The sequence below is a fragment of the Dermacentor albipictus genome, chromosome 8, assembly GCF_038994185.2.
Source record: "Dermacentor albipictus isolate Rhodes 1998 colony chromosome 8, USDA_Dalb.pri_finalv2, whole genome shotgun sequence".
NCBI classification, from domain to species: domain Eukaryota; kingdom Metazoa; phylum Arthropoda; class Arachnida; order Ixodida; family Ixodidae; genus Dermacentor; species Dermacentor albipictus.
In genome coordinates, this window is record NC_091828.1 from 76,695,289 (window position 1) to 76,719,431 (window position 24,143).

The 24,143-nt window shown below is 42.7% G+C and overlaps 1 protein-coding gene across 1 annotated transcript; it reads right to left on the minus strand.

Annotated features, from left to right (window-relative positions):
* Positions 1-2,455: 2,455 nt before the first annotated feature.
* LOC135921068 (uncharacterized) lies at positions 2,456-22,018 on the minus strand. The gene is made up of 8 exons (XM_065455388.1): positions 21,872-22,018; positions 15,639-15,725; positions 14,945-15,130; positions 13,912-14,096; positions 11,353-11,674; positions 8,121-8,456; positions 5,911-6,126; positions 2,456-2,927 (listed from the first exon to the last, which is right to left on the minus strand). Exons 3-8 carry the CDS (start codon positions 15,038-15,040, stop codon positions 2,733-2,735), a joined length of 1,350 nt encoding a protein of 449 aa, XP_065311460.1. The 5' UTR covers positions 15,041-15,130; positions 15,639-15,725; positions 21,872-22,018; the 3' UTR covers positions 2,456-2,732.
* Positions 22,019-24,143: the final 2,125 nt, after the last annotated feature.

Sequence of the window (24,143 nt, forward strand, 5' to 3'; positions counted from 1 at the left end):
CGGGACTGTAAGCTTACCTTACTGGTAAGATAAATGGCGACCTGTAAGACTTACCCACGCAGGACAGATACTGGATGAAAGAGACTGCGAGCTGAAGATGTCAAAATCGTGACAAGCAAAGCTGTTGTAGGCTGCCGAGGCCTTTGATGCGTAACTAAAATTGATTAATTCTTTCCACTTGTATTGGCACAACCAACTACAAGCGAATATGCAAAAAATCGTACGGTAGTAGGGGGCATATCTAAAACTTCATTTTTATAAGGATAATAACATTATCGTATTAGTAAATTGATCGATAAATAAACACGAGATAGGAACCTGGATAGTCAGACTATTGCATTGTGAATACTAAAAAAGTAAGGTAAAGAAAGAAATTGTTCGCACCACTCCTAGAGAAGAGTGTCAAAACGTTAACGTTGAAATATTTTTTTATCTCACAAAAACATTAAATATGATGCACACATACGGAGTAAAAGAAAAAAGGCAAAATATCCCATACACCAAAACAAAGCTCGAGAACAGTGTTCTACTTCTAACAGTTTTATTTGAATTTCACTTGGAGAAGGAGCACTATAAAATTATGACATTTGGTGTGTATGCTTATAAATGCAAACCTTTTCGAAATAAGATAGCTGGACTTAGAACGCTTTGGCATCAACCCCGACTCTGTGTCCACAATGCTTATTTTTTCCTGCTTTCACAATGCGGTACCAACAACGCTGAGCATACGTTCTCATGCATGTACGTTCCGAGGTTGTGACGAAATGTCGATGTGAAAATCGTCGCCCGGGTGTCCTGGTTGTGGTCTTTCGTAAAATGGCTGGCACATTTCATTGAAACTTGCCCGAGAGTCAGGTGGATGACGATAATAATGAAGATTAGGAAGATGAAGAAGTTTATTCCAACAATTCCGTAAACTCACAACAATAACTCACTCCTGAAGATAGGCCAACAAACGGTTGGTAATATGCGGATACAAGGACGAACATATACTCCAACATACGTAGGAAACCATTCATAACTGAAATCAGGGCTCGTTTTGTGGGCTAGAAGTAGCTCAGACTTATCTGCCATCGTATTTACGTAACGGTAGCAACTAGGTTGATATTTGGTCGAATTATTGGCATGATATCTTAACAGAATCTAGAGCGGAATTCAATAACCTAATGAAGCAATAATCCAAGAGCGGCCTAACTCGCCGACTAGTACATGGTGTGGTAAAAAGTAAACGCCACTCCAAGGCAGCAAAACGGCAATGTTTAGCGCCTGATGTTTCGCCTTGTTAGTGTTAGCAATAATCCGTGAAAGTGCGTGATTGATTAGCCCCAGGAAGCTAGTCGACTATTGTGATAGCCGTGTTCCATAGGGGATGGTAATATATCGGCATCACTCGGTGATATCACGCTGTGTAGTGCTTCTCTCTCTCTCTCTCTCTCTCTCTCTCTCTCTCTATATATATATATATATATATATATATATATATATATATATATATATGACGCTTCGGCCAAGGGTCCTTTCAGGGCGGTCAGGGCGGTCCTTTGAAGGCTGGTTTCACGGAGACAGCGTCAAAATATTTACATTGTCTCTTTGTCTTTTTCCAATGTGCTTCTGGACTTGCTCTTTGTTCTCTCTCTCTTCTTGTTATATGACTAATAAATATTGGGACCTTCGGTTTCTTTTATTACTCGCTAATTACATAGCGAGATTCTCGAATCTAGCAGCGTTGATGCCTTCCGATCGCATGTGTAAGTTTAATAACCAGTTGCCTTCACCCAAAAAAGTTCGCGGAGATATGACGCCTGCGGCAGAGAGGATGTTCGATACACGCCGCTAAGGCCACGAGTGTTGGCGCTGGCTGAGACACCCAGGGCTAGTTGTAGCAGGTAAACATAAATACTGCGGTAGCTCAATTGGTAAGAACATCGCAAGCGTAATGCGAAGGCGGGGGTTCGTATCCCACCTGCGGCCAGTAGCTTTCTTCAGCGCCCCCTTTCCAGTCCATTTATTTATCATTTCTTCTATTCAACTAGTAAGTACAAGAAATTTCTCTTATGCTATGCTATGCTTGCAGTCGCACTCTCGAAGAAGCGTGAACCCCAGCCGAAACGTCAGTGCGGTCCTGATGCTTTTTCTACGTTCTTTAACTCCTTGAACCATTTCTGTGCCAAATCCTGTAATTCTGTGCTTCGCTGATGAACACACACACACACACACACACATATAATGTTAATGAGTAAGTGGTTGCGTTCGAAGTTGCCATACAGGAAAACAACTAATAGGTAGGCAGGAAAAGGAGACTTCAGCGCAGACTTGCCATTCGCGAAATAATGCACTGTCAGCAGATTTATCAGAGAAAAAGCAGACAAAATACGAAAAAAATTTACTCTTCATCCGGCCATCCCGGCCATTCACATTTGTTGACATGTATACACGTCCAATTCTAATGATTTTTTATTCGTAATGAAACATTTTCATCACAATTTCTATGTGTAGCAGGCGTCACAATTTCAAAGGATACACTTGTCATTTACATACAATAACATATCAAGTTCAGAAATCACATATATATAATAAGTATCGGTGGGCACTAGCTCCAAGTTCCGACTACGTTCAGGTTTCCTTGAAACACTCTTGAAGGAAACAGAAGACAGCAAGTCTGTTCACAGGAAGTTCTCTGGCTTGGAAAACAACTCAGCGAGGCAATTGTAGGATCACCCTATGGGATTCCTTCAAGCTCGCGGGCCTGTCGTCGCGATGGCAGCCACCAAGGACGAACTGCTGTGGTGACCCTCTTCGGCCTCACATTCCCCGCTGAAGTCGTCTAGCTGAGAATCGAACAAGGCCACGGCAGTGTCTCCCATAGCGTCGTCGAAAGCCCGCTGCATCCGCAGCTGCATTTGGTGGGGCGAGGTGTACGTGGCCAACTGCGTAGCCGTCCGAATGACATTGCGTTTTATGCACTCGTCAGCTCTGCGCACATGCGGTACGATCTTGAACAGTTACACATGTTTTCCGCACAATGCTTATGGAAATCTTGCGCAATGAATATGGAATCGCTATCGATTCTCTTAAAGTTTTACACAGATAATACAAAATTATTACGAAATCACATTTCGTTGAGGAATGATGCAGAACCTTGCACGTATTGTGAGCGTCATGATAGGGAAGCTGCATCGTGACTTTTCTGTGGACCTTTCTTACACAGCTTGTCCCTAGAAGTGTTGTTTATTGTGAACTACAATATGTGAAGCTGAGCAGAAGTGCAGCACACATTTCATATTATCAATACGAATTGTGCCTTTCTATCGTATGACCTATAATAGTAGCGTTTCACATCGTTTTTCATCACGTTATGAAGATAGCTATATAAACTTACTCTCCAATCCTCCAACTATATCATCATCTATCGACCACCGCCATAAAGGGTCCTTATGTGAACGTAAGTTCTTGTAATAACTAATAATAAATAAAACACAACAAAGCTATAAAATGAACCTTCCTACTTGCAGAAATCAGTGTTGTGATGAGCACGGCGAATAGCAAGTTTATGCAGTAAAATGGCAACTCACCCCACAATCGTTATTCGACATTGTGCGATAGTGTTTTACAGCAGCGGCCTATAGAAAAGCGGTTAGAACACAAGATAATAAGTGTGGTACATTCTTAATTGAAATTACTTTTCGCAGCGCTAGTTCTAGCATGTTTGTAGGTGCGTATAGAGCCTTTAGCACATTCATCACTAGACCGTTAAATCCTTCCGTGCTATCCTATCATTCATAGATAACTGAAAATAACATCATTGCTGCAAGCAATCAATTGAGAATTTTCGCAAGGATTTTGTTAACCATTGAACTTTTGAAAATATGTTTCCTTTCTTCAGTAATTCCAACGTTAGTGGCTAAATGTTTAAGAAAATCCCTAAGAAATCTAATGTTCTTTCTTCTTATGAGTTCAAGTTCAGAGAGGAATACTCAACTGACATAGCCCTAGTCTCTTTAACTGAGTATATTGCGAAAATGAGGGTAATTTTAGCGGCTGTCTTTTAACGTGACTGTCTTAAATACTCTCAATGTTCGCTATATACCGATGACTCGATGGTACTGAAGTTATCTATTTGCATTTCAGCCCTGGTAATATAAATGGACTATCATATTGCAAGGGTTTGATGAGTGGCGCAACAAGATTAAACTGCAAGTGAACCTTATAAAATCAAAATTTGTGACTTTCAGCTTTCGCCAACGTCTCACAAATACTACACCTCCTGTGTAGATTGAGCAGCATCAACTTACCGCGACTGACTATGCAACTACTCAAAAGTTAAATTAGACCGCAACCCTCAAAGCCCATCATCATGTTCCATGAGTTAAAAACAAAATGGCTTCCGGTAGGTGAGACCTCATCAGTGCACATTCGCATTTCAACCCTTACACAATACTGTCGGTCTATTAGTACACTATCTATTACCAAATAAAGTTTGCGGTATCGTTTTGGGGAAACACATATAATACCCACATCAGCTGATGCCAATTCATCAAAAATCAAGCCATCAGGGAACTAACTTAGAACTCTTTCGGTGCTAACGCAAGAAAACTGCTCATAGCAATAACGTGCTCACCGCATCTCAATTAAGCACGCACAATTTTGGCAGCTTGTATTGCAAGCTAATAAGCAATGAGCTCGCAGTAAAGCCAATTTCAGCAGCATCTTCAATTAATTTTATAATTACGGTATTTGCATCTACAAATTTATATTTTGTCCAAAGGGCGCACTAATATGGTAAACGGACGTTTATATCTTGCTTAGAATTATTTAAGGAACTGTTTGCTTTTATTGCAAGGGAGTGTTAGACCACTATAAATTTAAACAATAATATTATTATGATTTTATTATTTTGTTCTAATTGCTCACTCTGCATCAAGTATTATGTTGTTCGTGAGACTTTTCTTCTAAGTTGGCGCCCTTGCTTACTTTCACATATATATGTATATGTATATAATTCTTTTTATGCTGGTGTGCCATTGTATAGGAATACATCTATGTGTTTTTCTGGTTATGCTTGTCGTTTGCGTGGAGTTAATGTTCGATATACAGCTGTACATATTCGCACCTTCGTCTTTTCTTTACTTGTTACTTTTTCTCATTATATTTGTGTATTTCCCTTCAACTTATTGTCTGAAATTTGTCCGTTTTTTACCTGTACTGTAATGTCATGGTATTGCTTTATTTTCTTGCCATATAGGCATTCCTCTCACCACCTCACCTTGATCGAAGGTCTCCATACAGTCTGACTATGGGGCCACATTTTGTATTTCCTATCTGTCAGAGTTTTGAAGGAATAAACTTGTGTACTTGTAAACTTATCTGAATGTTCTTTAAACGACCTGGCTTACGGTTAATTGTCAAACTTCAGCAATAAACACGTAGTTGTTCGTTTTCCTCGTGGTGGTGTACCTTATGCGTGTGCGCTCACTTTGCAAATTTTCTTCTTCCCTATGCATTGTTTCATAATTGGTGAAATCAAACATCCTCTCGTACATTAGACACGATCCGCAATGTGCAAGTTTTTTTAATGAGCGTGTGCTGAGCAGTGTTTGGTATATTAAATGCACCGTTCGTTGTTCAATAGCTTGAGAGTGGCGCTGTCACCAAAAGCGCCAAGAGTTAGCTTGATCATCGATTCGGAGCATGCGCGATGAACTAGGATACCCTTTCTCACCATTTCAAAAATATATTCTGAAATCGAATGAATCGGCAAGTTGCTGATCGAGCGCAGCCAGCTAGTGCATAAGGACTACCAAGCTGAAAGACTGCACACAAACTATGTTTTGCCTTTTAGTCCATGTGTGCCCTTGTGCATTGACTGGCTATGAGGTAAAGGTGAAGGGGCGGTGGTGCCAAGTGACGTACTCTGTGCCATGTGACCCCGTCAGAATCTTCTACGACGTCCAAGACTGCCAACGTGCACTCGTCGTCCTTGCTCTTGTGCACATTCTTCGCACGACACACTTCGGTGTGGCCCAGGTACTCCGATGACTTGTTCCATGAAGTGGCGCCGAATTCCGGCGTTGTCGCGTTGTTTGTGGAATCCAAGGCGACATTAGCCAAAAAGGTGTCCACTCGTGCCTACGCCGACAGAGTGAGACGTGCAGTGTTTGTTGAGCCCGCGCGTTTCGGCAGCCATTTTGACGTCAGAAAAGAGAGATCATTCAAAGGTCATGGCCTGTGGTATCTAAGCACACTAAAGAGGAAAAAAAGTTTAGCTGTATGGTATATCACTTTCTCTACAATAGCAATAACCCACTCCTACCATGAGTTGAGGCCTCATAAGCAAGAGAAAGTGTAAAAGTAAAACACAGTGGTAACGCCAGCTGGAATTTGTTGCACCAGCTCACCATGACGTCATACATTTTGACAGCGTGCTAAGGCCTAGGTAATATGTAATGATGACAAGGGGAGTAAATTTCATTCTAAACGCGAGCTAAATATTGATCTAAGTGTTTCTAGAATTTGCCATGCTCCGTAAGCATATAACGGTACGAATACTTTTGGAAACTGCTGACTCCACACTGACGTACGAAGGCTGAATTTCCGGCGCTAAATTAAAAAGAAAGCTATCACGTTTGCTTTGCTAGTTAACCTTTTAAGGGAGAATCAACGAATTATTGTTTTGAAAAAATATATATAGTTTATCAATATAATCTGACTTATTTTTCCTCTTAGTGCCCCTATATCACTTCGCATGAACGTAGTTGCTCATGTAAAACTAAAAATTTTCCACCTGCTGTGTCCACGCGGCAAAAACGTTAATGCGATTTGCTGGTGGCGTGAAGTAACGAGTGATTTCATGTAATAAGTTAGGGCGATATTCACAGCCTACGTTTCAGATCAGAGAAGATTCCTCATGGCTCGAGAACTGATGGTCAGTAAGAGAGGACGAGAGGAGGCGCGATAGAACTGTAGTCATGGCGTTCTCTTGCTGAGCCCCAGAGGGCGAGTTCCGTTACCTTAGGAGTGGCAGACAACTAGAACGCTTGTGTACTGCGGTCAGAATTTAGTTTAAGGAACTCCAGGCTACCTAATTTACTTCACCGCGTTGTCAGCGTGTTCAATATGAGCCGGTTGTCACACGAAATTAGAAGAAGTGATTCAGGTACAGCGGAGACACAAAAGTGAGGAAGTGGTACGTCTCGACTGACTATCTTTGTTGTCGCGGCCCCGCTTGCTCTCTCCATGCACATCATGTCAACAAATTCCATGTCTGAATACGTCTACTCAACAATATTATGATCGAAGGCCTAGATTCCCGGATGCAAGAGAGAGACACGAACTCAGGGTCAGAAGGCTTTGCATCAATCAGAAATAAGCAGCTTTCTTACCACCATAAACAGAGCGTCCCACTACGGCGTCCAATAAAGCCCGTGAGTTTACTTTTAACATTACTCCGAGTGCATTCAATTTCAGTTAAATTGACCCACGAAGGAGGTCATGTTTTTGTTGAGTCAGCGAAATGGTCACTTTGTGCAGCAGCAGTTTAATTAATGGACTCAGGCCTTCTTTCATAGCTTGGAGTAGTATGTCGTCGTTGCCAGTCAAATAAAATATGACAGTTCTGGGCGTCGTCGTTGGTAAGTGGTTCACAGACCTCAGTGCTATCGGCTTCGCTGACAAAACTCTCAAAAACTATATCGGCCAGGGCACAGCGCAAGTCGTCACTGCAGAGCAGGTTGCTGCCGTCGCTGTCGATGCCCAGGGGAGCGGCAGAGCTCTAAACACTTTCAAATTTTTAGCTACCGCTGAGAGGATGGAAGGGGGTGGCTGGAGTGAGGGAGGTCGATGGAGTTCTAATAACCCAAACGGCATACATTCGCGTTCGACGTAACCGAGTTGTGTGCCTATATCTATGTATGGTTTTTTTTTTCTGGGACTTTCCAGTGGGCTCATTATTAAGCATAAAGCCGACTTTCGGCGCTCGAAATCACGAGACTCCATGGTAACTTAATTTGATTTGCTCGCTTTTTGCAATCACGAATGCATGTGTGAAGGCAGGTGATAAATAAAAACTGCTCAAGCTTTAAAATCAGCGGCGTCTGTTAAGAGACAGTGCCGAAAACGCTCACGGATATACTGTAGGCGAATTTCTGTCTGTGCCTGATGCCGTAGTCCGTCCGCACCCGAAGGAATGCGCTTGCCGCAAACTGGTGGAGCCCGCTGCAGGAAACTCTGCCATCGCAGCGTTGCAGCTTATGCGTCGTCACCAACACGTACGACAGGTTGTCAAGCAGTGAGTTTGTCAGCCCGTAGCGGCGCACAAGATCCCTGACAGGTGGCACCGTCAGCATGACACCCATATTTCTGCTCTTAAGGCCCCGCAGGAACACATGCAACGCATTTTTGCTCGTTACGCTCTTTGTGTCGCAACTGTCGCGTGGATAGTTCCAGTAGACGTTGACTCCCTGCAAGGCGCACAGACCGTTCAATATAGCCGATGGACGAAGAAAGATCAGCTTGTTAGATGCAACTATAGGAGATAAAAATGAAATCCAGCATAGGTAAAATACTAAATTGCTAATGTTGAATTAAAGCTAATTCCAGTAATTAGGATGGCAACAGCATGAGAACAAGAGGAGCTTCAACTTAGAGCTAACAGATGGTTCAGGAACAAAAACAACAACAAATATAAAATTTACCTCTCCCTTCCAACCTCCTAGCATAATCTTTTAGGCGTACAAAGGGACCTAGGACTACTATAGTGAAGAACTGCATCGTAAGGTGGCACTCCTCACGATTGTTCATAGCCAAGATCTTCCCGATTTACTTTACGCACGCCGCGAACAGGCACCACGCCAGCAGAAGTATAGAGCTGAACAACTTTTGAATTACATTAGATTAGATTGTCTCTACTGCTGCACCTGATGCACTAAGCACGCTCCTGTGATACGGCATCATAATCATCACCATCATCGTCATCACCACCACATTTTGTGAACACTAGCAGAGCGAAGGTCTCTCCAGGCGATCGCCAATTACGACAGTCTAGCATTAGCTGATTCCATCTTGCAGCTGCAAATTTCGTAGTTTCATCAGCCTACCAAATTTGTGACCACCCTAGAGTTTGCTTCCTCTTCATTGGCACTCACTTTTTAACTGTGATGGTGCACCCGTCATCTACCCTACGCATTGCACGGCCGGCCCTGCCGCATTTTTTTCTGCTATTCTCAACTTGAATAACGGCTATCCCTGTTTGCTCTCTGATTCACAGCGCTCTCTCCTTGTTTCCTAACGTTACGTCCAACATTTATCATTTCATCACTCTTTACACGGTTCTTGACTTGTTCTCGAGGTTGTGTGTAAACCATCAAGTTTCCTGCCCCGTCTATTGCGCCGGTGCAATGCAACGATTGCAAACTTTTCAACGACAGCGGTAAACTGTCAGTTAGCATTTCGTAATATCAGCCGTATGCACTGCAACCCACTTTTATTCTATTGTAAGTTTACTTCTCATGATCACGACCACCTGTGAGTAAGTGAGCTAAATAAAAGCGCTCTTGCGCCAACTCCAGAGGCTCACTGGGAGATGAGGAATTTTTCTCTTGTAAGGCTTTTGAAAATTACCTTTGTCTTCAGGCTAGTAGTCTACAACCCTACTCTTACACTTTCGCTGTCAATGTCCTCAATCATTTGTTGGAATTCGTTCTCATTGTCGCTGAACAGGACCATGCCACCTGCAAATCGAAGGTTATTCAGATATTTGTTGTCGATCCTTACTCCGAAGCCTTCTCAGTCTAATTGCTTGATTAGTTCTAGACAAGCAGTGAATAACCTTGGAAAAATTGTGTCTCCTTTCCTTCTGACAGGCATTTTTCTGCTTTTCTGGCGGAGCAGCAGGGAAGCTGTGGAATCTCTGTTGATTTTTGCCAAGATACTCACGTATGCCTCCTGTAATCCTCAATTACGCAACGCCTCCTTCGCTGCTGCTATCTCTACTGAATCAAATGCCTTTTAACATTCATTGAGTCATATAGAGAGGTTGATTGTACTCCGGACATGCCTGCAATATTTGATTTATAACATGCAAGTCATGCGTTGTAGAATACCTGTTCCTCGGGCCAGTATGTCTGTTTTGTTGATTAAATTCAAGTGTTTCCCAGACTCGATTGGAAATTATCTTCCTGAATATTTTATACAATAATGAAAGCAAGCTAATGCGCCTTTCGTCCTTTATTTCCTTAACGTGTCCCTTCTTGTGGATTAGTATAGTTTTGGCATTGTTCTAACTATCTAGCACACTGAGGCATTGCTTATAAAGAACGGCAACCTTTTCAGGCATATCTACTCCATGTTTGATTCAATCGGCTATTATTCCTTTTCCTGTCGCTTTTCTTCGGAAAATGTCCTGCGATCGTCTCCTAACTTCATCGCTAGTGATAGCAGGAGCCCCTGCATCCTGTTCATTTCTACTTCGAAAGAGGGTAGCGAGGCTCTGGGTGCTGTAAAGGTGAATATAGAAGTCCGCTCTTTCATTATATCATCTAAATTGCAGCTGGCGTTGTCCTGCTTATCTTTCGCGGCATACGTCTTGCCTTGTCGTAGGCCAAGTTTTCTTCTCACTAATTTATGCTACGGTCATTTTGCTGCTTCTTCAATCTTTCCGACGTTATAATTTCAAATATCGCTAACTTTTTTGTTGTTTATAATCTTTGAGAGTTCAGCGAATTTTGTCTCATCTCTTGACTTAGACGCTGTCATGCTTTGTCGTTTCTTTACTAGGTCCCTTTGCTACGTGGTAGGGCTTGCATACTGGTCGCCTTGATGCCTTGCCTCCGACTTCAATTGGTGCTTCTTAAATGAGCCTAACCTGCCGTGGTTTTTGTGGGGCTATGGTTTTGGGCTGCTATGCACGATGGCGTGGTTAAAGTTCCGGCCACAGCTGCCACATATTGAAGGGGGCCCAGTGCGAAAACACTCGTGCACTTGGAGTTAAGCGCACAATAAAGAACCCCAGGTCGTCGAAGTTATTACTGAGCCCCCTGTACGATGTGGCTCATAATCAGATCATGGTTCTGGCACGCAAAACCACATAATTACATATCCTAGTTATCCTAACTATCCTATCAAATATCCTAGTTACGGTTTCATTCAATGATTACCACTATTTTAACTTTATATTCCTGTTCTAAAGCTGCATTTCATTCGGCAAGCTATGGCAATTCGAGTACGTAGAGCGCTTGAAGTCAATACATCGCAGAAGAAGCGTGGTCACGCAACCATACAGCTGCTTTCGAAGAAAGCATTGCTAGGGCCCCTTCAGAGTCAGGAAGGTCAAAGGGGTTCACAAGTGGTGATGCTTACGTGGAAGATGCCGTTGAAACGATGGAGCGAAACCGTGACGGACGCTTGCCAGTCTTCGTTAAGCAGCATGCTCACGTACGCTTGGCTGTCGGAGCGCTGGCCGCCGAGAGTCACATATATGGGCAGGCTGCCGTCCCCCGCTGTTCCGAACTGCTTCGTGTGGTCCACCAGCCGGTCGAACTTCTCCTTGTCGAAGGCGAGTGTGCCCCGTCGGCCCATCCTATGGTCTTTGGGCGTGCCAAGAGACAGGCTTTCCCACAGAAGAACGTTGCAGTAGGATATCGTATCGGTCTCCACGTATGGCAGCAAGAGATCCTGTGTTCTTCATAACGATATCGCAAGAAACGCCACGTGCTTAGGGCAACTAGCAGTGATAAACAGGGTTACCAAATTATAAGGGCAACTTTCCTTACTAGCTGCGAATTGGGCTGTGAAGCACAGACGAATTGATGGCTTGGAGCTAGATTTGTCCGTGTGTGTTTGTTTTCTTCGCACACGCAGGGTGGTACTAAAGCCCACTTTGCCTAGTCAGAATTCGCACACGCAGTCAGGTGTTCGAGCCCGCAATTTGTTGCTCCGTAACAAAACCAAGCATTGGCGTTTCACTGGTGTCGCCGCCTACATTCGCTACAGAAAGCGCAGAAAGGAGCCATGTGAAAAAATTGTTTCCAGGGGAGAGCATATGGTTGGCTGCTTGAATCGTTGCCTAAGAGCCAGGAAGCGGTGGCATCCGATTCAGCGGTGACGTCGTGTGTGCGTTTATTTTACATTCTGCGTATCTGCTTTTGTGGCACTTATGCCACTCAGCAAGACCCAAATAAGTCAAGCGCAAGTTATAATAAATACAGAGCAGTTTACACAATCAAGCTCCTTAGTAAGGCAAAAATAAAAAATAAAACGAGCTTGCAACAGCTTTGCTGCAAGTCATTACGACCATCTCGCAAGTAGCATTTCAACCAAGAAGTAAATTCTGTGACGCTTGTCGAAGTCACCTCGTGGTGCTCCCAGCTGCTTCATCAGCCCGCTGCTGAGAATCTTCGGTTGCTTGGACCGAGCCCAGAAAGCATGCAGTATCGCAGGCAAAGTCAACACCTTCAAACGTAGTGAACAGGTGCTCCACACGGCTCCAATTTTCGACTACATTTATTTTCAGTTTGTGTAGATTTGTCCAAATACATTTTCCTCTGTGCCCAACACATAGTTTACTCTCTAATAACAGGAGAACCTTTACGTCAAGTTAGGTATTCAAATTCAAATTGCTTGTTAATAGACATAGCGAATATCAAAATATACATGCTTTGGCGCAAAAAAAATCTTAAATATTTTGGGACGTTCAGATGAAAATTGCCGCCCATATTTCGGCATGATCAGACAAAATTGCATCTACGTGCTAACCAAGTTCTTCTAAAAAGTGTCCCCTACCTTAGTACAACTGCTCAACTTCACTTTACTTCCACAGGCCAGAACTATTGTTGCGGCAAGATGACATGACGTGTCACAAACCATTCACTTCAAGTGCCACCACAAAACATTCAACATCAAGCTGTACGCACCATCACTTATAGTGCAATGCACTGGTCAATCCTATTACAGACTCAGAACATTTGCCATTTACGGAGCCTGTTGTTTCCAACCTAGGCATTGTGACTTACTTGAAAATTGTCAAGTCCCAAATTTCGCGCGTGGTACAGATAATTTGCACCGCTATCGTAAAACAACCAAAAACATCTGCTTTTCAGGGTTCTTAGAATTCCGAAAAAGCAGGCAGGTTAATCCTAAGTGATCAAAATATAGAATGTGTTATCACCTTATGTTGAGGCCGCGATATGTTTAACAGCTTAGAACGACAGGAAGGTAGACAAGTTGGCTGAGAGTGATTGTGCGGAAAAGTACAGGCGTGCAGGGCATGAACACCAGAAAATCACGAGCGGCACGTGTGTCCTTTCCTTTGTGACTATGTTTTCTATGTCTGTAATTCAGTACCAAGTAGCTAATGTTTAATAAATGTTTAAGTAATCAACATGTCGCAAAATGAATTTTCAAATTTTTGCATTCAGGTCAACTTGACCATTATTCTCCCATTCTTTGCTGCCAATATTTTACCCACTGCATTTTTTTTCTCGTTAGAACATGTAATAAGATTCTTGCACGATTCTGGATCCAACCAAGTCACTCCATTGTAGTCGTAACTATATTTTGCAACGTATTATAAATGTCCAATGGTAATTTTAATGTGAGTGTTGTCTGATCGCACAATATGCCAATCTTAAAACAGGTAAATAGTTATATTTAAAAATAATGTTCGTTGTGCAGTTCAAGTAAATCAGAGCTCCTAGAATAAAAAAGCTTTGCTGAAGATCTTTTACACGAAATAACTGTGTAAATTAGAAAAAAATATTTTGACTCATTCGTAACGTGTTTCAGAAGAATTAATTGAGTACGTGAAGGGACGGGTTGACGCTCAGTTGCATACGTACGCTACTTTCTAGAATTCGGTATGGTTGAATTCCGGTTTTTCAATGTTGGGGTATATTGAAAGTGGCGCTCAAAGATTCTCACCCAAGGTTTAGGACGCAGATAACCGGTCGGACGGAGGTGGCCGGTCTCCGGCGGCTGGCTGTCGAATAACCTGCCGGCAAGGGCGCGCTGTCATTGGACGGCTGCCAGTCCTCATCTTCAAAGCTCGGCAACTTGCTAGGGTACCCGTTGCACATAACTGTGTCATTCACATCTTCCACACAAGCCTGTTCGCAAAAGTAAGAATGAAATACTGTGGTTTCGCTAAATGTTCGAAGGAGTGAGCGCAGTAATTATCCTAGCAGGATGGTTGGTAAAATCACAGTGTGTTATACCCTACTTCTCTGTACTGCCAAATGGTCGTGGAGCACCAAATCGAACGACGCTCAACCAATGAGCCAGAAGACGTGATCAGCCACTGCCACAAAAAAAAAGTGTTTGACCTTATCTGATCTGCCCAAAAGAACAGACGCTCATTAAAAACACTAATCGCAGCGATTGCTTGCAGCACGCACCATTTAGTCTTGCCCTCAAAGAGCGGCGTTTTATGCTTAGTTGTGAAGTCCATAGGTGACATAATAGTTCGCCAGAGATTGCGCCTGGTGTTTGGTGCAGTGGTGAGTTCATACAACAGGTGAGATTAGTCTGGCGATCGAGGCCGTCAACTTCTGCCAGTCTCAGCATATGGTGCCTCTGAGTATTTTCACAACAGCTTTGATTGAAGCACGTACTGCATCGCGTCACTCATAATGGCACGGTCGTGAAGCACATGGCGAAAGCAGCCTTAATATTATAGTCATTACATTGACTTTTTCGTGCATAGCTTTTGGTACTTTAGACCTGCTCATTCCCAAGGTAACGTTAAAGTGAAGTGCGGAAACATTCGTGTCACGGAAGCCAACAGTTTGTAGATGTATATGTGAACCCATTACGGTTCACGTAAACGCGTGAAACTCGACCGCTTCCTGATAGACGCACTTTCACACAACAATGGTTCTTGATTCTATGCGAATAAAGCCTTATCCGGAAAGCGTTACTGTGGAATTATGTGTGATTCAAGCGTGTTTTCACTCACCATTGGGGCTGTCACGTTCATTTTTAGACGAGCCGCGTCGAAATCAGAGCGCCTATGTGATAGTATCAATATCGCCACAGGCACGATCAACAGCATGAACAGCGCCGTGCTTAGCACCCAGGCATAGTATAGCAAGCCGTGCGTTCCAATATCGCTGGTCTCTTCAGCGCTTTCGTCATCTTCATCCTTGTCGATTACTTTGCAATTAAAAAGAAATCAATTTGCATTGAGTACCGCACTTGCTCTCAAATATTTACACAGGTGCTTAGGTGATATGATTGTACTCTAGAGTGAGGTAAGCTATTTTGAGGCTTGTTTTTTTCTCCTACGCAAAGATGAAACTTTTTATAAACGAGGACTTAATCAGTAAGTTGCAGGTAACTCAGCTTCGCTAACTTGCTGCCGTGATATTATCAGAATAAAATATAAGATGATTTTTATATGCCATGAAGATTCGGAGAGCTTTAGTGGCGCTTGACGTGGGACGCACACAAACACACACACACACTGCTTAGCAAGGGCAGTTGCACAAATTTGTGGTCATCGGTAACGTTTTATTTCTGTTTCCTAAACGTGATGTCATTCGCCTCAAAGTATTTATCTGACTCCAGAATGGCTCCCACCAAAGATTGCAGCCAAATGTTTTGCAAACATGCCGGATACGGGATTGCGAAAAAACGAAAAAATTGCTTACTTCGCCGGCGCTTTCAACGACAGTGCTGCGAACTGGGGCTGTCTGATATGACGGAGAATCATTGCCCTCTTCGCCGGCTGGTGCCACCTGGTCGTTTAAAGAGGCATAATAAATACAGAGCAATAGAAAATATAGCTCTTCGTTGATTGCTGTTAGTGACCGAAAACATGGTCTGGCGCACCGATAACAGCCAAATGAGGCGTCTCCTAATAACTTACGTAAATGTTCTCGACATATTATACAGCTTTCATTTTGTTTTCCCGAGTCCGTCAGCAAACGATTACACGGTTACATTTTAGGTGAATTACCTAAAGAATGAAACTGTTAGGTGCAAAAGCCACTGTTAAGCAGTCAAAGAAAGAAAATGGAATGAATTATGCAAAAAGATTAAACAGGATGGGATGTTACATAGAGCCGAGTATACTGCATCTGAGGTCGTCAAGCTAACTCAGCTGCTTCCTCGCAGGATAACGAGGCAGATGACGCTACTCCACTTGAAATTTGATCAAAATCACACTTTATTCTCCTCCGAGTTGGAAGGGACGCCAGGCAAGAATCTACAGTGGGTAGCTTGACATGGTCTGCGCTCCTGGTTATATGGCATATGAGTAAAATAGAAGACAGGAATAAGAACTATACAGAAGTGCACTAAACACCGATATGAAATGTTCAGACACGAGTGGAATGTGACGCATTAGATAGTATTTCCTTGCATTCAAACTCTACAAAGGAAATGTGAGCCCACGTGTACAATATCGGAATTAAACATATATCACAAAAATACAGAGTGCCCACATGAAACCTCGCTCATTTCAAAATGAAAAAAAAAAACTGATACCGACAAGCCTGCGGTTTGTTGCATCATGCAAAGTGAAACTTTAAAAAAATATTTTCGAAGCGATTGTTCTTGTTTTTTGTAAGGTGCTGAATAAATTTCAAATGTGACACCTAAAGATATAGCCTAAGGTGTGCTGTGGTATGCGGAAACGAAGTCACCCATAGCTGTATAATAAAATTTTGTGCATGAATTTCTACGCAAACCACCAGACTTTTTTAATTCATTATTATGATGCCACAAACTTCAGGTATCACTATATCATAGTTTTTTACTTAATCTTTAAATCAGGAAAGTTTCATGTGGACACCCTGTGCAAAGAGGTAAATACCCCTCATACAAAAAATAAGAAAAAAGAAGAAATATGCTCGTGTGAGAGCTCACCTGATTAAAAAGTGCATTCGTTAGATTATAATGAAAGAAAAGGAAACACGAACAACAGTAATTAATGAAATAAAGAATATAATTTGCCATAGTAGCACATTGGTAATGGAACGTCATGGTGTATTTTTGCTTTTTCATATAATCGAGCTGCACGCTCATAGGGTTCCCTCTTTTTGTTTCCACGCTTACTATGCAGGAAGGCCCGAGTTTCACGAAGTTTGGAATCTCCGCGAGCTCGGGCGACGCCCTCGTATGAATGAGCAATACCAAGAGAAAGTTCAACCCTCGGCACTCCTGCAGTGTCATTGGCTTCTCTAGACTGACTCATTGTTTATCATTACTTGTGCTTTATTACCTCAAGAGGAGCCGAAAACGGATACACGTTGTCAAAGCATGGTTCCGGTCTTTCATTTGTTTATCGTTTGTTTATCCCGAAGTGCAGTTACAGAAAAAAAAATAATTTAACGTATTCGAAAGAAAGAAAATGTTGACGTGGGAATGCACCGCGCCTGCACCATTCGCATTCGACGGTGGATAGACAGATAATGCCCGAAAGAGGAGATACGCCTATGATCCACCCCAGAAAGATGCGGCAAGCGGCTTCAACCGAATGTTTAGATAGACAGCTGGACAGTCGTGCTATTGCGATATTTTGCTGGTAAGAAATAAGGGCCACATGCACATAGCATTGCCCAGTTTTCAATGTTTGAAACAAGAAAGCGGCTTGCGCAGGGTACGCTCGCGTTGATATACGTGGTTTTATTTTTGCATATCATTGTCTGCAGCTTCCGCGCTTTCCGAACTATCCTTGTTCGCCGACTGCCGTCGAACAAAGCCAAGCAAGCGAAAACGTTCAGACATCCTGCATAGAACCCCCGATCCCTCAAAAGTCCTGGTAGGCAATTTTAACTGCTTGTGCACCCGCCACACTTGTTTTTAAATACGGTACCCAGTACGCTAAATATTTTTTTAGCACGATGTCAGAATGGGAGCGAGGAGAACGAGAGATATATGGCTATTACAGTAAGGCCATGGTTGTTTTTCTTGTCTAGCGATTCTTGGGCGACATTGTCAATGGGAGCACCAGCAATACGTGATGACACAACCATCGCCCGTCTTTTTCTCAGTTGCTTCTTGACGCAGAGCTGTGCTTCCTGCCTACTTCTTCACCCAGCAGTCTGTTCTGCTTCCATACAACTGGACAGAGTGTTGATTTCAAAGAATGGAAACCCTGTCTAGGAATTACAGTGGCCAAATTGGCGAGGCTTATTTGCAAGAACGGTCTATCGTTAGCCAGTAAAGTGTGTAAGCAATTGTTGGTTGGCTTGGCCAGCGCTTCTCTTATGAAGCGTCCAAGCGCGCGAATGAAGTGTGGATGTCGACCCAGACACCAGATAATGAAGTCATTTCAATGGAGCACAGAGATTGCCTTTCCGACTTTTTTTTTCATATTTTTTTTGCGTTGTATGAACATCTTACAGGCATTCAAACCCTTGAATAATTACTGACCAGCCTCGAAACAATCATAGTAATTTAAATTTCTACGAGCCTGCATTGGTTTCATCTGCCGGCAGGCGTAGATGTCAAGTCGTCGTGGCACAGATGGTGGTCATGTGGGACGTACTTAGCGACGTTCTGACACACGTTCAAGCTTGCCCGGTCTGATTGCTTTCTTTGCTAAATCGCAACATCGCCTTCCGTATTCTCGCAGCCATTGTCGTCCGCCATATCTCTAACGTGTTCAGGTGAAGTGCCCGTTAGGCCGCTTTTGGTTGTTCACGGACAAAAAAAAAATGCTGGGACGATCGTCTGGAAGAGCAACAGCATTGTGCTTTTGAACCCCTAAGGACCACTTTTTCGGCTAATGGTGGTCAGCGAACGACGTGGTTCGCATCCACCGCAAGCACAATGTTGAGCCATTACCAGCACGTTGTATTGCTCGAAAACCGTGGTGCTGGTGTTTCTGCACGTTCCGGGCAGCCCATGAATTTGAGTTTTCATTTTAAAACGTGTTTACTTTAGAATGTACACCTTTCTTTTTAATGATAATGGTAAGCTTCCAGTCCGGATCTGACAATGTCTGCCGAGTGCACTCCAACTCATTTTTATTCTTCTGTAAATTTCCTGCTTATGATCAGGGCTCCCTGTGAGTAATTGACCTAGGTAAACCTACTCCTGCACAGACGCTAGAGGCTGAATGGCGATGCTGAGATCATGTTACCTTGCTTGGTTATTTACAATTATCTTTGTCTTCTGCATGTTAATCGTCCACCTTGCTCTTACTTTCTCACTGTTAAGATCCTCAATCACGTGTAGTAACTCGTGTGCAGTGTTGCTGAACAGGACTATGTCATCTGAAAACCAAAAGTTGCTGAGATATTCACCGTCGATCTTTACTTCTAAGAATTCCCAGTTTAATAGCTTGAATACTTCTTCCAAGCACGCAGCGAATAGCATCGGAGGAGATTGTATCTCCTTGTCTGACCCCTTTCTTTATTGTTGTATTCATATGTTTAATATGGAGGATTAAAGTAGCTGTGGAATCTTTCTTCATATTTCCTAAAATATTGATGTACGCGTCTGTATTCGTTGAATATGTGATGCCTATATAACTGCTGGTGTCTGTACTGAATCAAATGCCTTTTCGTAATCTGTGAAAGCCATATTGAGAGGTTGATATTACTCTGCGGATTTCTACCGGTTCTGTCATATGTGGCAGAAACTTGAAGACTGACAAAGAAGCTCGAATCAAATTAGGGACCGCGCAAATTGCGGTGGAGCAAAGGATGTTAGGTGTAACGTGAAGAGGCAGGAAGAAAGCGGTGTGGATCAGAGAGCAAAGATGGATAGCCGATATTCTAATTGACATTAAGAGAAAGAAATGGAGCTGCGCAGGTCATGTAACGTGTACGTTAGGTAGCCTATGGACCATTATGGTTACAGAATGGGAGCCAAAAGCAAGGAAGCGCAGTCGAGGACAGCAACTAGGGAGGGAAGGGGGGGTTGAAATTAAGAAATTTGCAGGCGCTACATCGAATCGGCTGGCGCAGGACAAAGGTAATTGGAGATCGCAGGGAGAGGCCATCATCCTGCGATGGACAAAATATAGCCTGTTGATGATGATGTTAATTTTAAATGTCAAAATGATTTGCCCAAAACATAAACAGTGAAATATATCGGTGAGAAATCAATAACGCTGCTAAGTAGACTATGCATGTTTTTTTATCAACACCATGCGCCCATGGTAGGAAGATATGATGAACGGAAACTGTTCCCAGTCGGAAGCCCAACGCCGATGAATAGGACATCGGAATTATATTCATTGTTGTACTTAAGTTCGGTAGTCTGCTACGATGTTACAAGGGTGCGGAAGAATGTAGCAGCTTAGCAGGCAAGAGTGCCAAAACGTTATGATGCTATGCTCGTACCTCACCGCCTTGGGCGTAATGACGTCACTACACACAGCTGACAAACTAAACAGACACGGTCTCTTAGAAAAGCTATCATGGTCAATTAGTTAGGGTGCTCTGACGCATGTTATTACTTTTTATTCTTTGAAGATCCAGAACTTCTACTTTATACTAAACATTTAAATGTCCCAAATAGCATGACAGTCCATCTTTGAAATGGATGATGTCCGGCTGGCGTTTGCGATTAGAAAAAATTTAAAATTCCAAATTCTGCTGCGATTATTCGTAATCAGAGAAGCATTTCTGAGTGTGTCGAACCAAAATTCAAAACAATTGAAATACGGTAAAAGCGAATCATTGTTATCAAGCAGTGAAATAGATAGTGGGATTTGATACCCGCGTTAGTATCGTGTCTTCATTTAGTTGTGACTTGACTGTCTAGTGTCCGGAGTGGGAAGTGGTTCTTTTCTTTCTGTTCCTTTTCTTAAGCAGCGCTTAAAAAAGGAAGCAGAATATGCAGTGTCCAGAATCACAGGACCAACACATATTTTAAATGGAGTAATTGGGAATGATGGGATTTGAATGGGGAAAGAATAGCGTGATTATCGCTGCTGTGAAGTCTCGAATCACGACCAAATAGTGCTTGGATCAATACAACTAGCAAAGCAGTTCATTGGAAGACGCAATATATGACAGGGCGCGTTAAAGGGGCAGCTCGCGCCATTTAGATTTACGGGCGGTTGTTTTCTTTTTCCTGTGCGGAAAGAAACTGCAGAGGTCAATGGACGGCATTGTTCAATTCCAGAAGTGCATAGCCAATGGCAGTCGGTGTGGTTGATACTTAGGCGACTGCAAAATTAATTGTTAGAACACAGGTCAAGTTATCATTTTCATACTGGTGCAGCGAGCGCATAATAGTGTTTAGTGCAACGTTAGACCTAAAAAGAAATAGAAGTCAATACATAAATTGAGCGCACATTCACAACATACTTTTCAGTTTGTTCTATATTATTGGAAACACCATATCATGAAAGAATTTTCTTCCAGTGTAAGTTATCTCTCATGTTTACCTTCTTATTCTCGTGGTACTATTATTTAATATATGTCGAATTTACATCAATTCTGTGAAATGACATTGAGCGCACGAATACGTTCACCATATGCAGAAAATTTTGCAGTAACACATGAATTAGTTTCCTCAATATTGGTTCATTTCACTTGAGCTTCTAAAAAAAATTCCAACTCTTCCTCGAATATTATGACACAGACCAAGCTGTGTGAATTTAAACGTATATATCTTTTATAAAAACAAAAGAATACCTGAGGCGGCCTGAGGGAGTTCCTTGCAAAATGAATATTTTATTGCTGTAAATAACTGACGCAAACTGTGATCGCCAAGCGGAAGCGATGCGCAACAGCACCAACGTGGCTGTGACCGCTAGTCATTTGGGTGGCCTGCTCATGACGGGTGCATCCCAGCCAACTAGGATTCAAGACTGGCTGACAGCGAATGGGACCCGTGAAATGATCCCCTTGATAGAGTAGTTGCAACGAATATTACAGAGAAAAGCAACAAGCTAGTAAAAAATGAGTTTTCCCAAAACCTGTTTTCCGAGTGGATCCGCGCTGGTTTGAGGCGCCACGACGTTTGAAATTTTCCTGGCGGTACGGTCCAACAAACGCGACGGCGTGTTGTCGTAAAAGTATATGCCAGGATCATTTTCTCCCTGCCCGTCAGGATACAAGGCTGGAATATGTTGGCCATTTCCTGCATAGACAGAAGGACGCGGAACCCCTGGTTGATATCTGCATCACTTACAAGTCTGTGCAACCGTGCCTTTGTGCCAACAAGTAAATACCGAAAAGGTAAGGGTAATGAGGACAGGACAAGAATTGTACAGGGTAATAGCACGAAAAAGGAGGCTTTCATTTCGGAATGATAACTGTGGGAATTAAAAGAATTCTTGTGCGATCAGTTGAATTGAGCATCCAGCACCACACTAGACGCCGTCTATTGGCCAATGCACGATTAACTTGCGAGTACATCACTTGTAGCGCTATAAAACGGAACATTTCTCTAGCGTTTCACGCATGTTTGGACATATACGTATTTTCAGAGATGGCATAATAATGCTCATACGTGCGCAAAATTTTTCTTGCGGGCTTATTAGATAGGCCAACTTGCTACAATATACTTCTCAAAGCATTTTAGGTCGGTTTCCTAGCATGACTCAACTAAAAGTTATCACGAACATACGTGGGTTCCAATAACAGTAATGAAACCTGAGTACTGCTATTATGCTCGTTTTATACCCTAAACATCACATCATAAAACACTCCCCTACTCACTCTACCACAGAATAGCCCTCACGTGCTGGCATGAGGTCACGTTCATTCAGCCTCCCCAAATGCGCCAATAACTTTAGAGAGCGCTCCACCATTGCCGCGAGCTCCACCGTGCTGCCTTGTTTTCCAAATTTTATGAAAATTTCTCAAGTTTGAGAATTAGCGGGTTCTTTGAGAACGTTCGGGTAGAGCTTCAAACGTCTTGTAACTCGACAATTAGGAAACAAGCGTTATGGTGAGCATATATAGACTTGCATTAAGCGCGAGCATTGCTATAAAAATGGCCAGTTTCCGTAATAAGCACTGTGAGAGTGATTTAAAATGTCGACTTGAAAATATCCCTAGAGTATTGACATCTACAGGCCGTATTCCAGATCTTGCAATCATCTTGAACACCCAGGACGGTACGTGAGATATTTGCGAAGATAAACAGCTCCTCTATGTTACGTGAATTTAAATCACAGAGGTTTTGTGAGGGCTATACAACTATCTAGGTAGGCACACACTTCGAGAACTCAATCATTTTTCATCCCCTAGGTCATGTAGTAACTTAGTGAACGTTGCCCACCTCGACCTTGTCGCGCCGCTCTCTGATCAAAACACCGTTAAAAGAAAACCTTATCAGCTCGCACTGTAAAACTATGTGAAGGAGGGCGTGGGGACTCAAACAATAGAGGGTTTAAGAGTAGTCGACTAAACTTAGAGCTTTGTTATGACCGGATGCCTTGAGCGTGTAGTTGCTGACAATTAGGTCATTGCATGCCTCGCAGGACGTCACTCACGCTGACAAGCGATCGCATAGGCGGCGGTGAGGCAAGGTGGGTACTGACTGGCACACCAACGGGAACTAGTGTTGAGTGAGAATAACGTTCGGCTCAAGGGTTTGGCAGATAACATTGTTCTGGCCGATCTGTTTACTTGGTTAATTAACCTCATTTGATTATCGATCTTTCAAATATGCAAGAAATCATCTTGATGGGGTACGTCCCTGCGCATGAAATAAAAAAAATCTTCAATCATTAGTGTATTGTAATTATCATTATATATCGTCCACCCGGTTATTCCCTTGATGTCATTACTGTTATTGCTAATTTCATGTGCCTGGCTAACATTCCTTCATCACTATATAACTGCATGGGTGATTTTAACGCCCCTAGTATCTCTGGCCATAACTAAACACAACAGGTCATGAGATACCAAATTGTAATGAAATAATAAATATTTCCTTGTCTTTTGGGCTCACTAAAGTTGTTTTTACTGCAACTAGGTCAAATTCCATCCTCAACTTCGTTTTCTTAAGCGCTGATCTAGCGAAAAACGACTTCTCTTCCTAATTGAGAGGCTCTCAGATCACAAAGGCGTCTTGTTATCACTCTCTTGTCCAATATCCAAACCAACCTGTACGTTTACTAGCTTCCCTGACTTCACTCGTGTGGATGACAATTTTATTACTAATCTCTTAGCTCATTAGCTCATAATTTCAATATGTTTTGCTCTTTGTCAGATACAGAGGATGTAAATTGTCTTGTT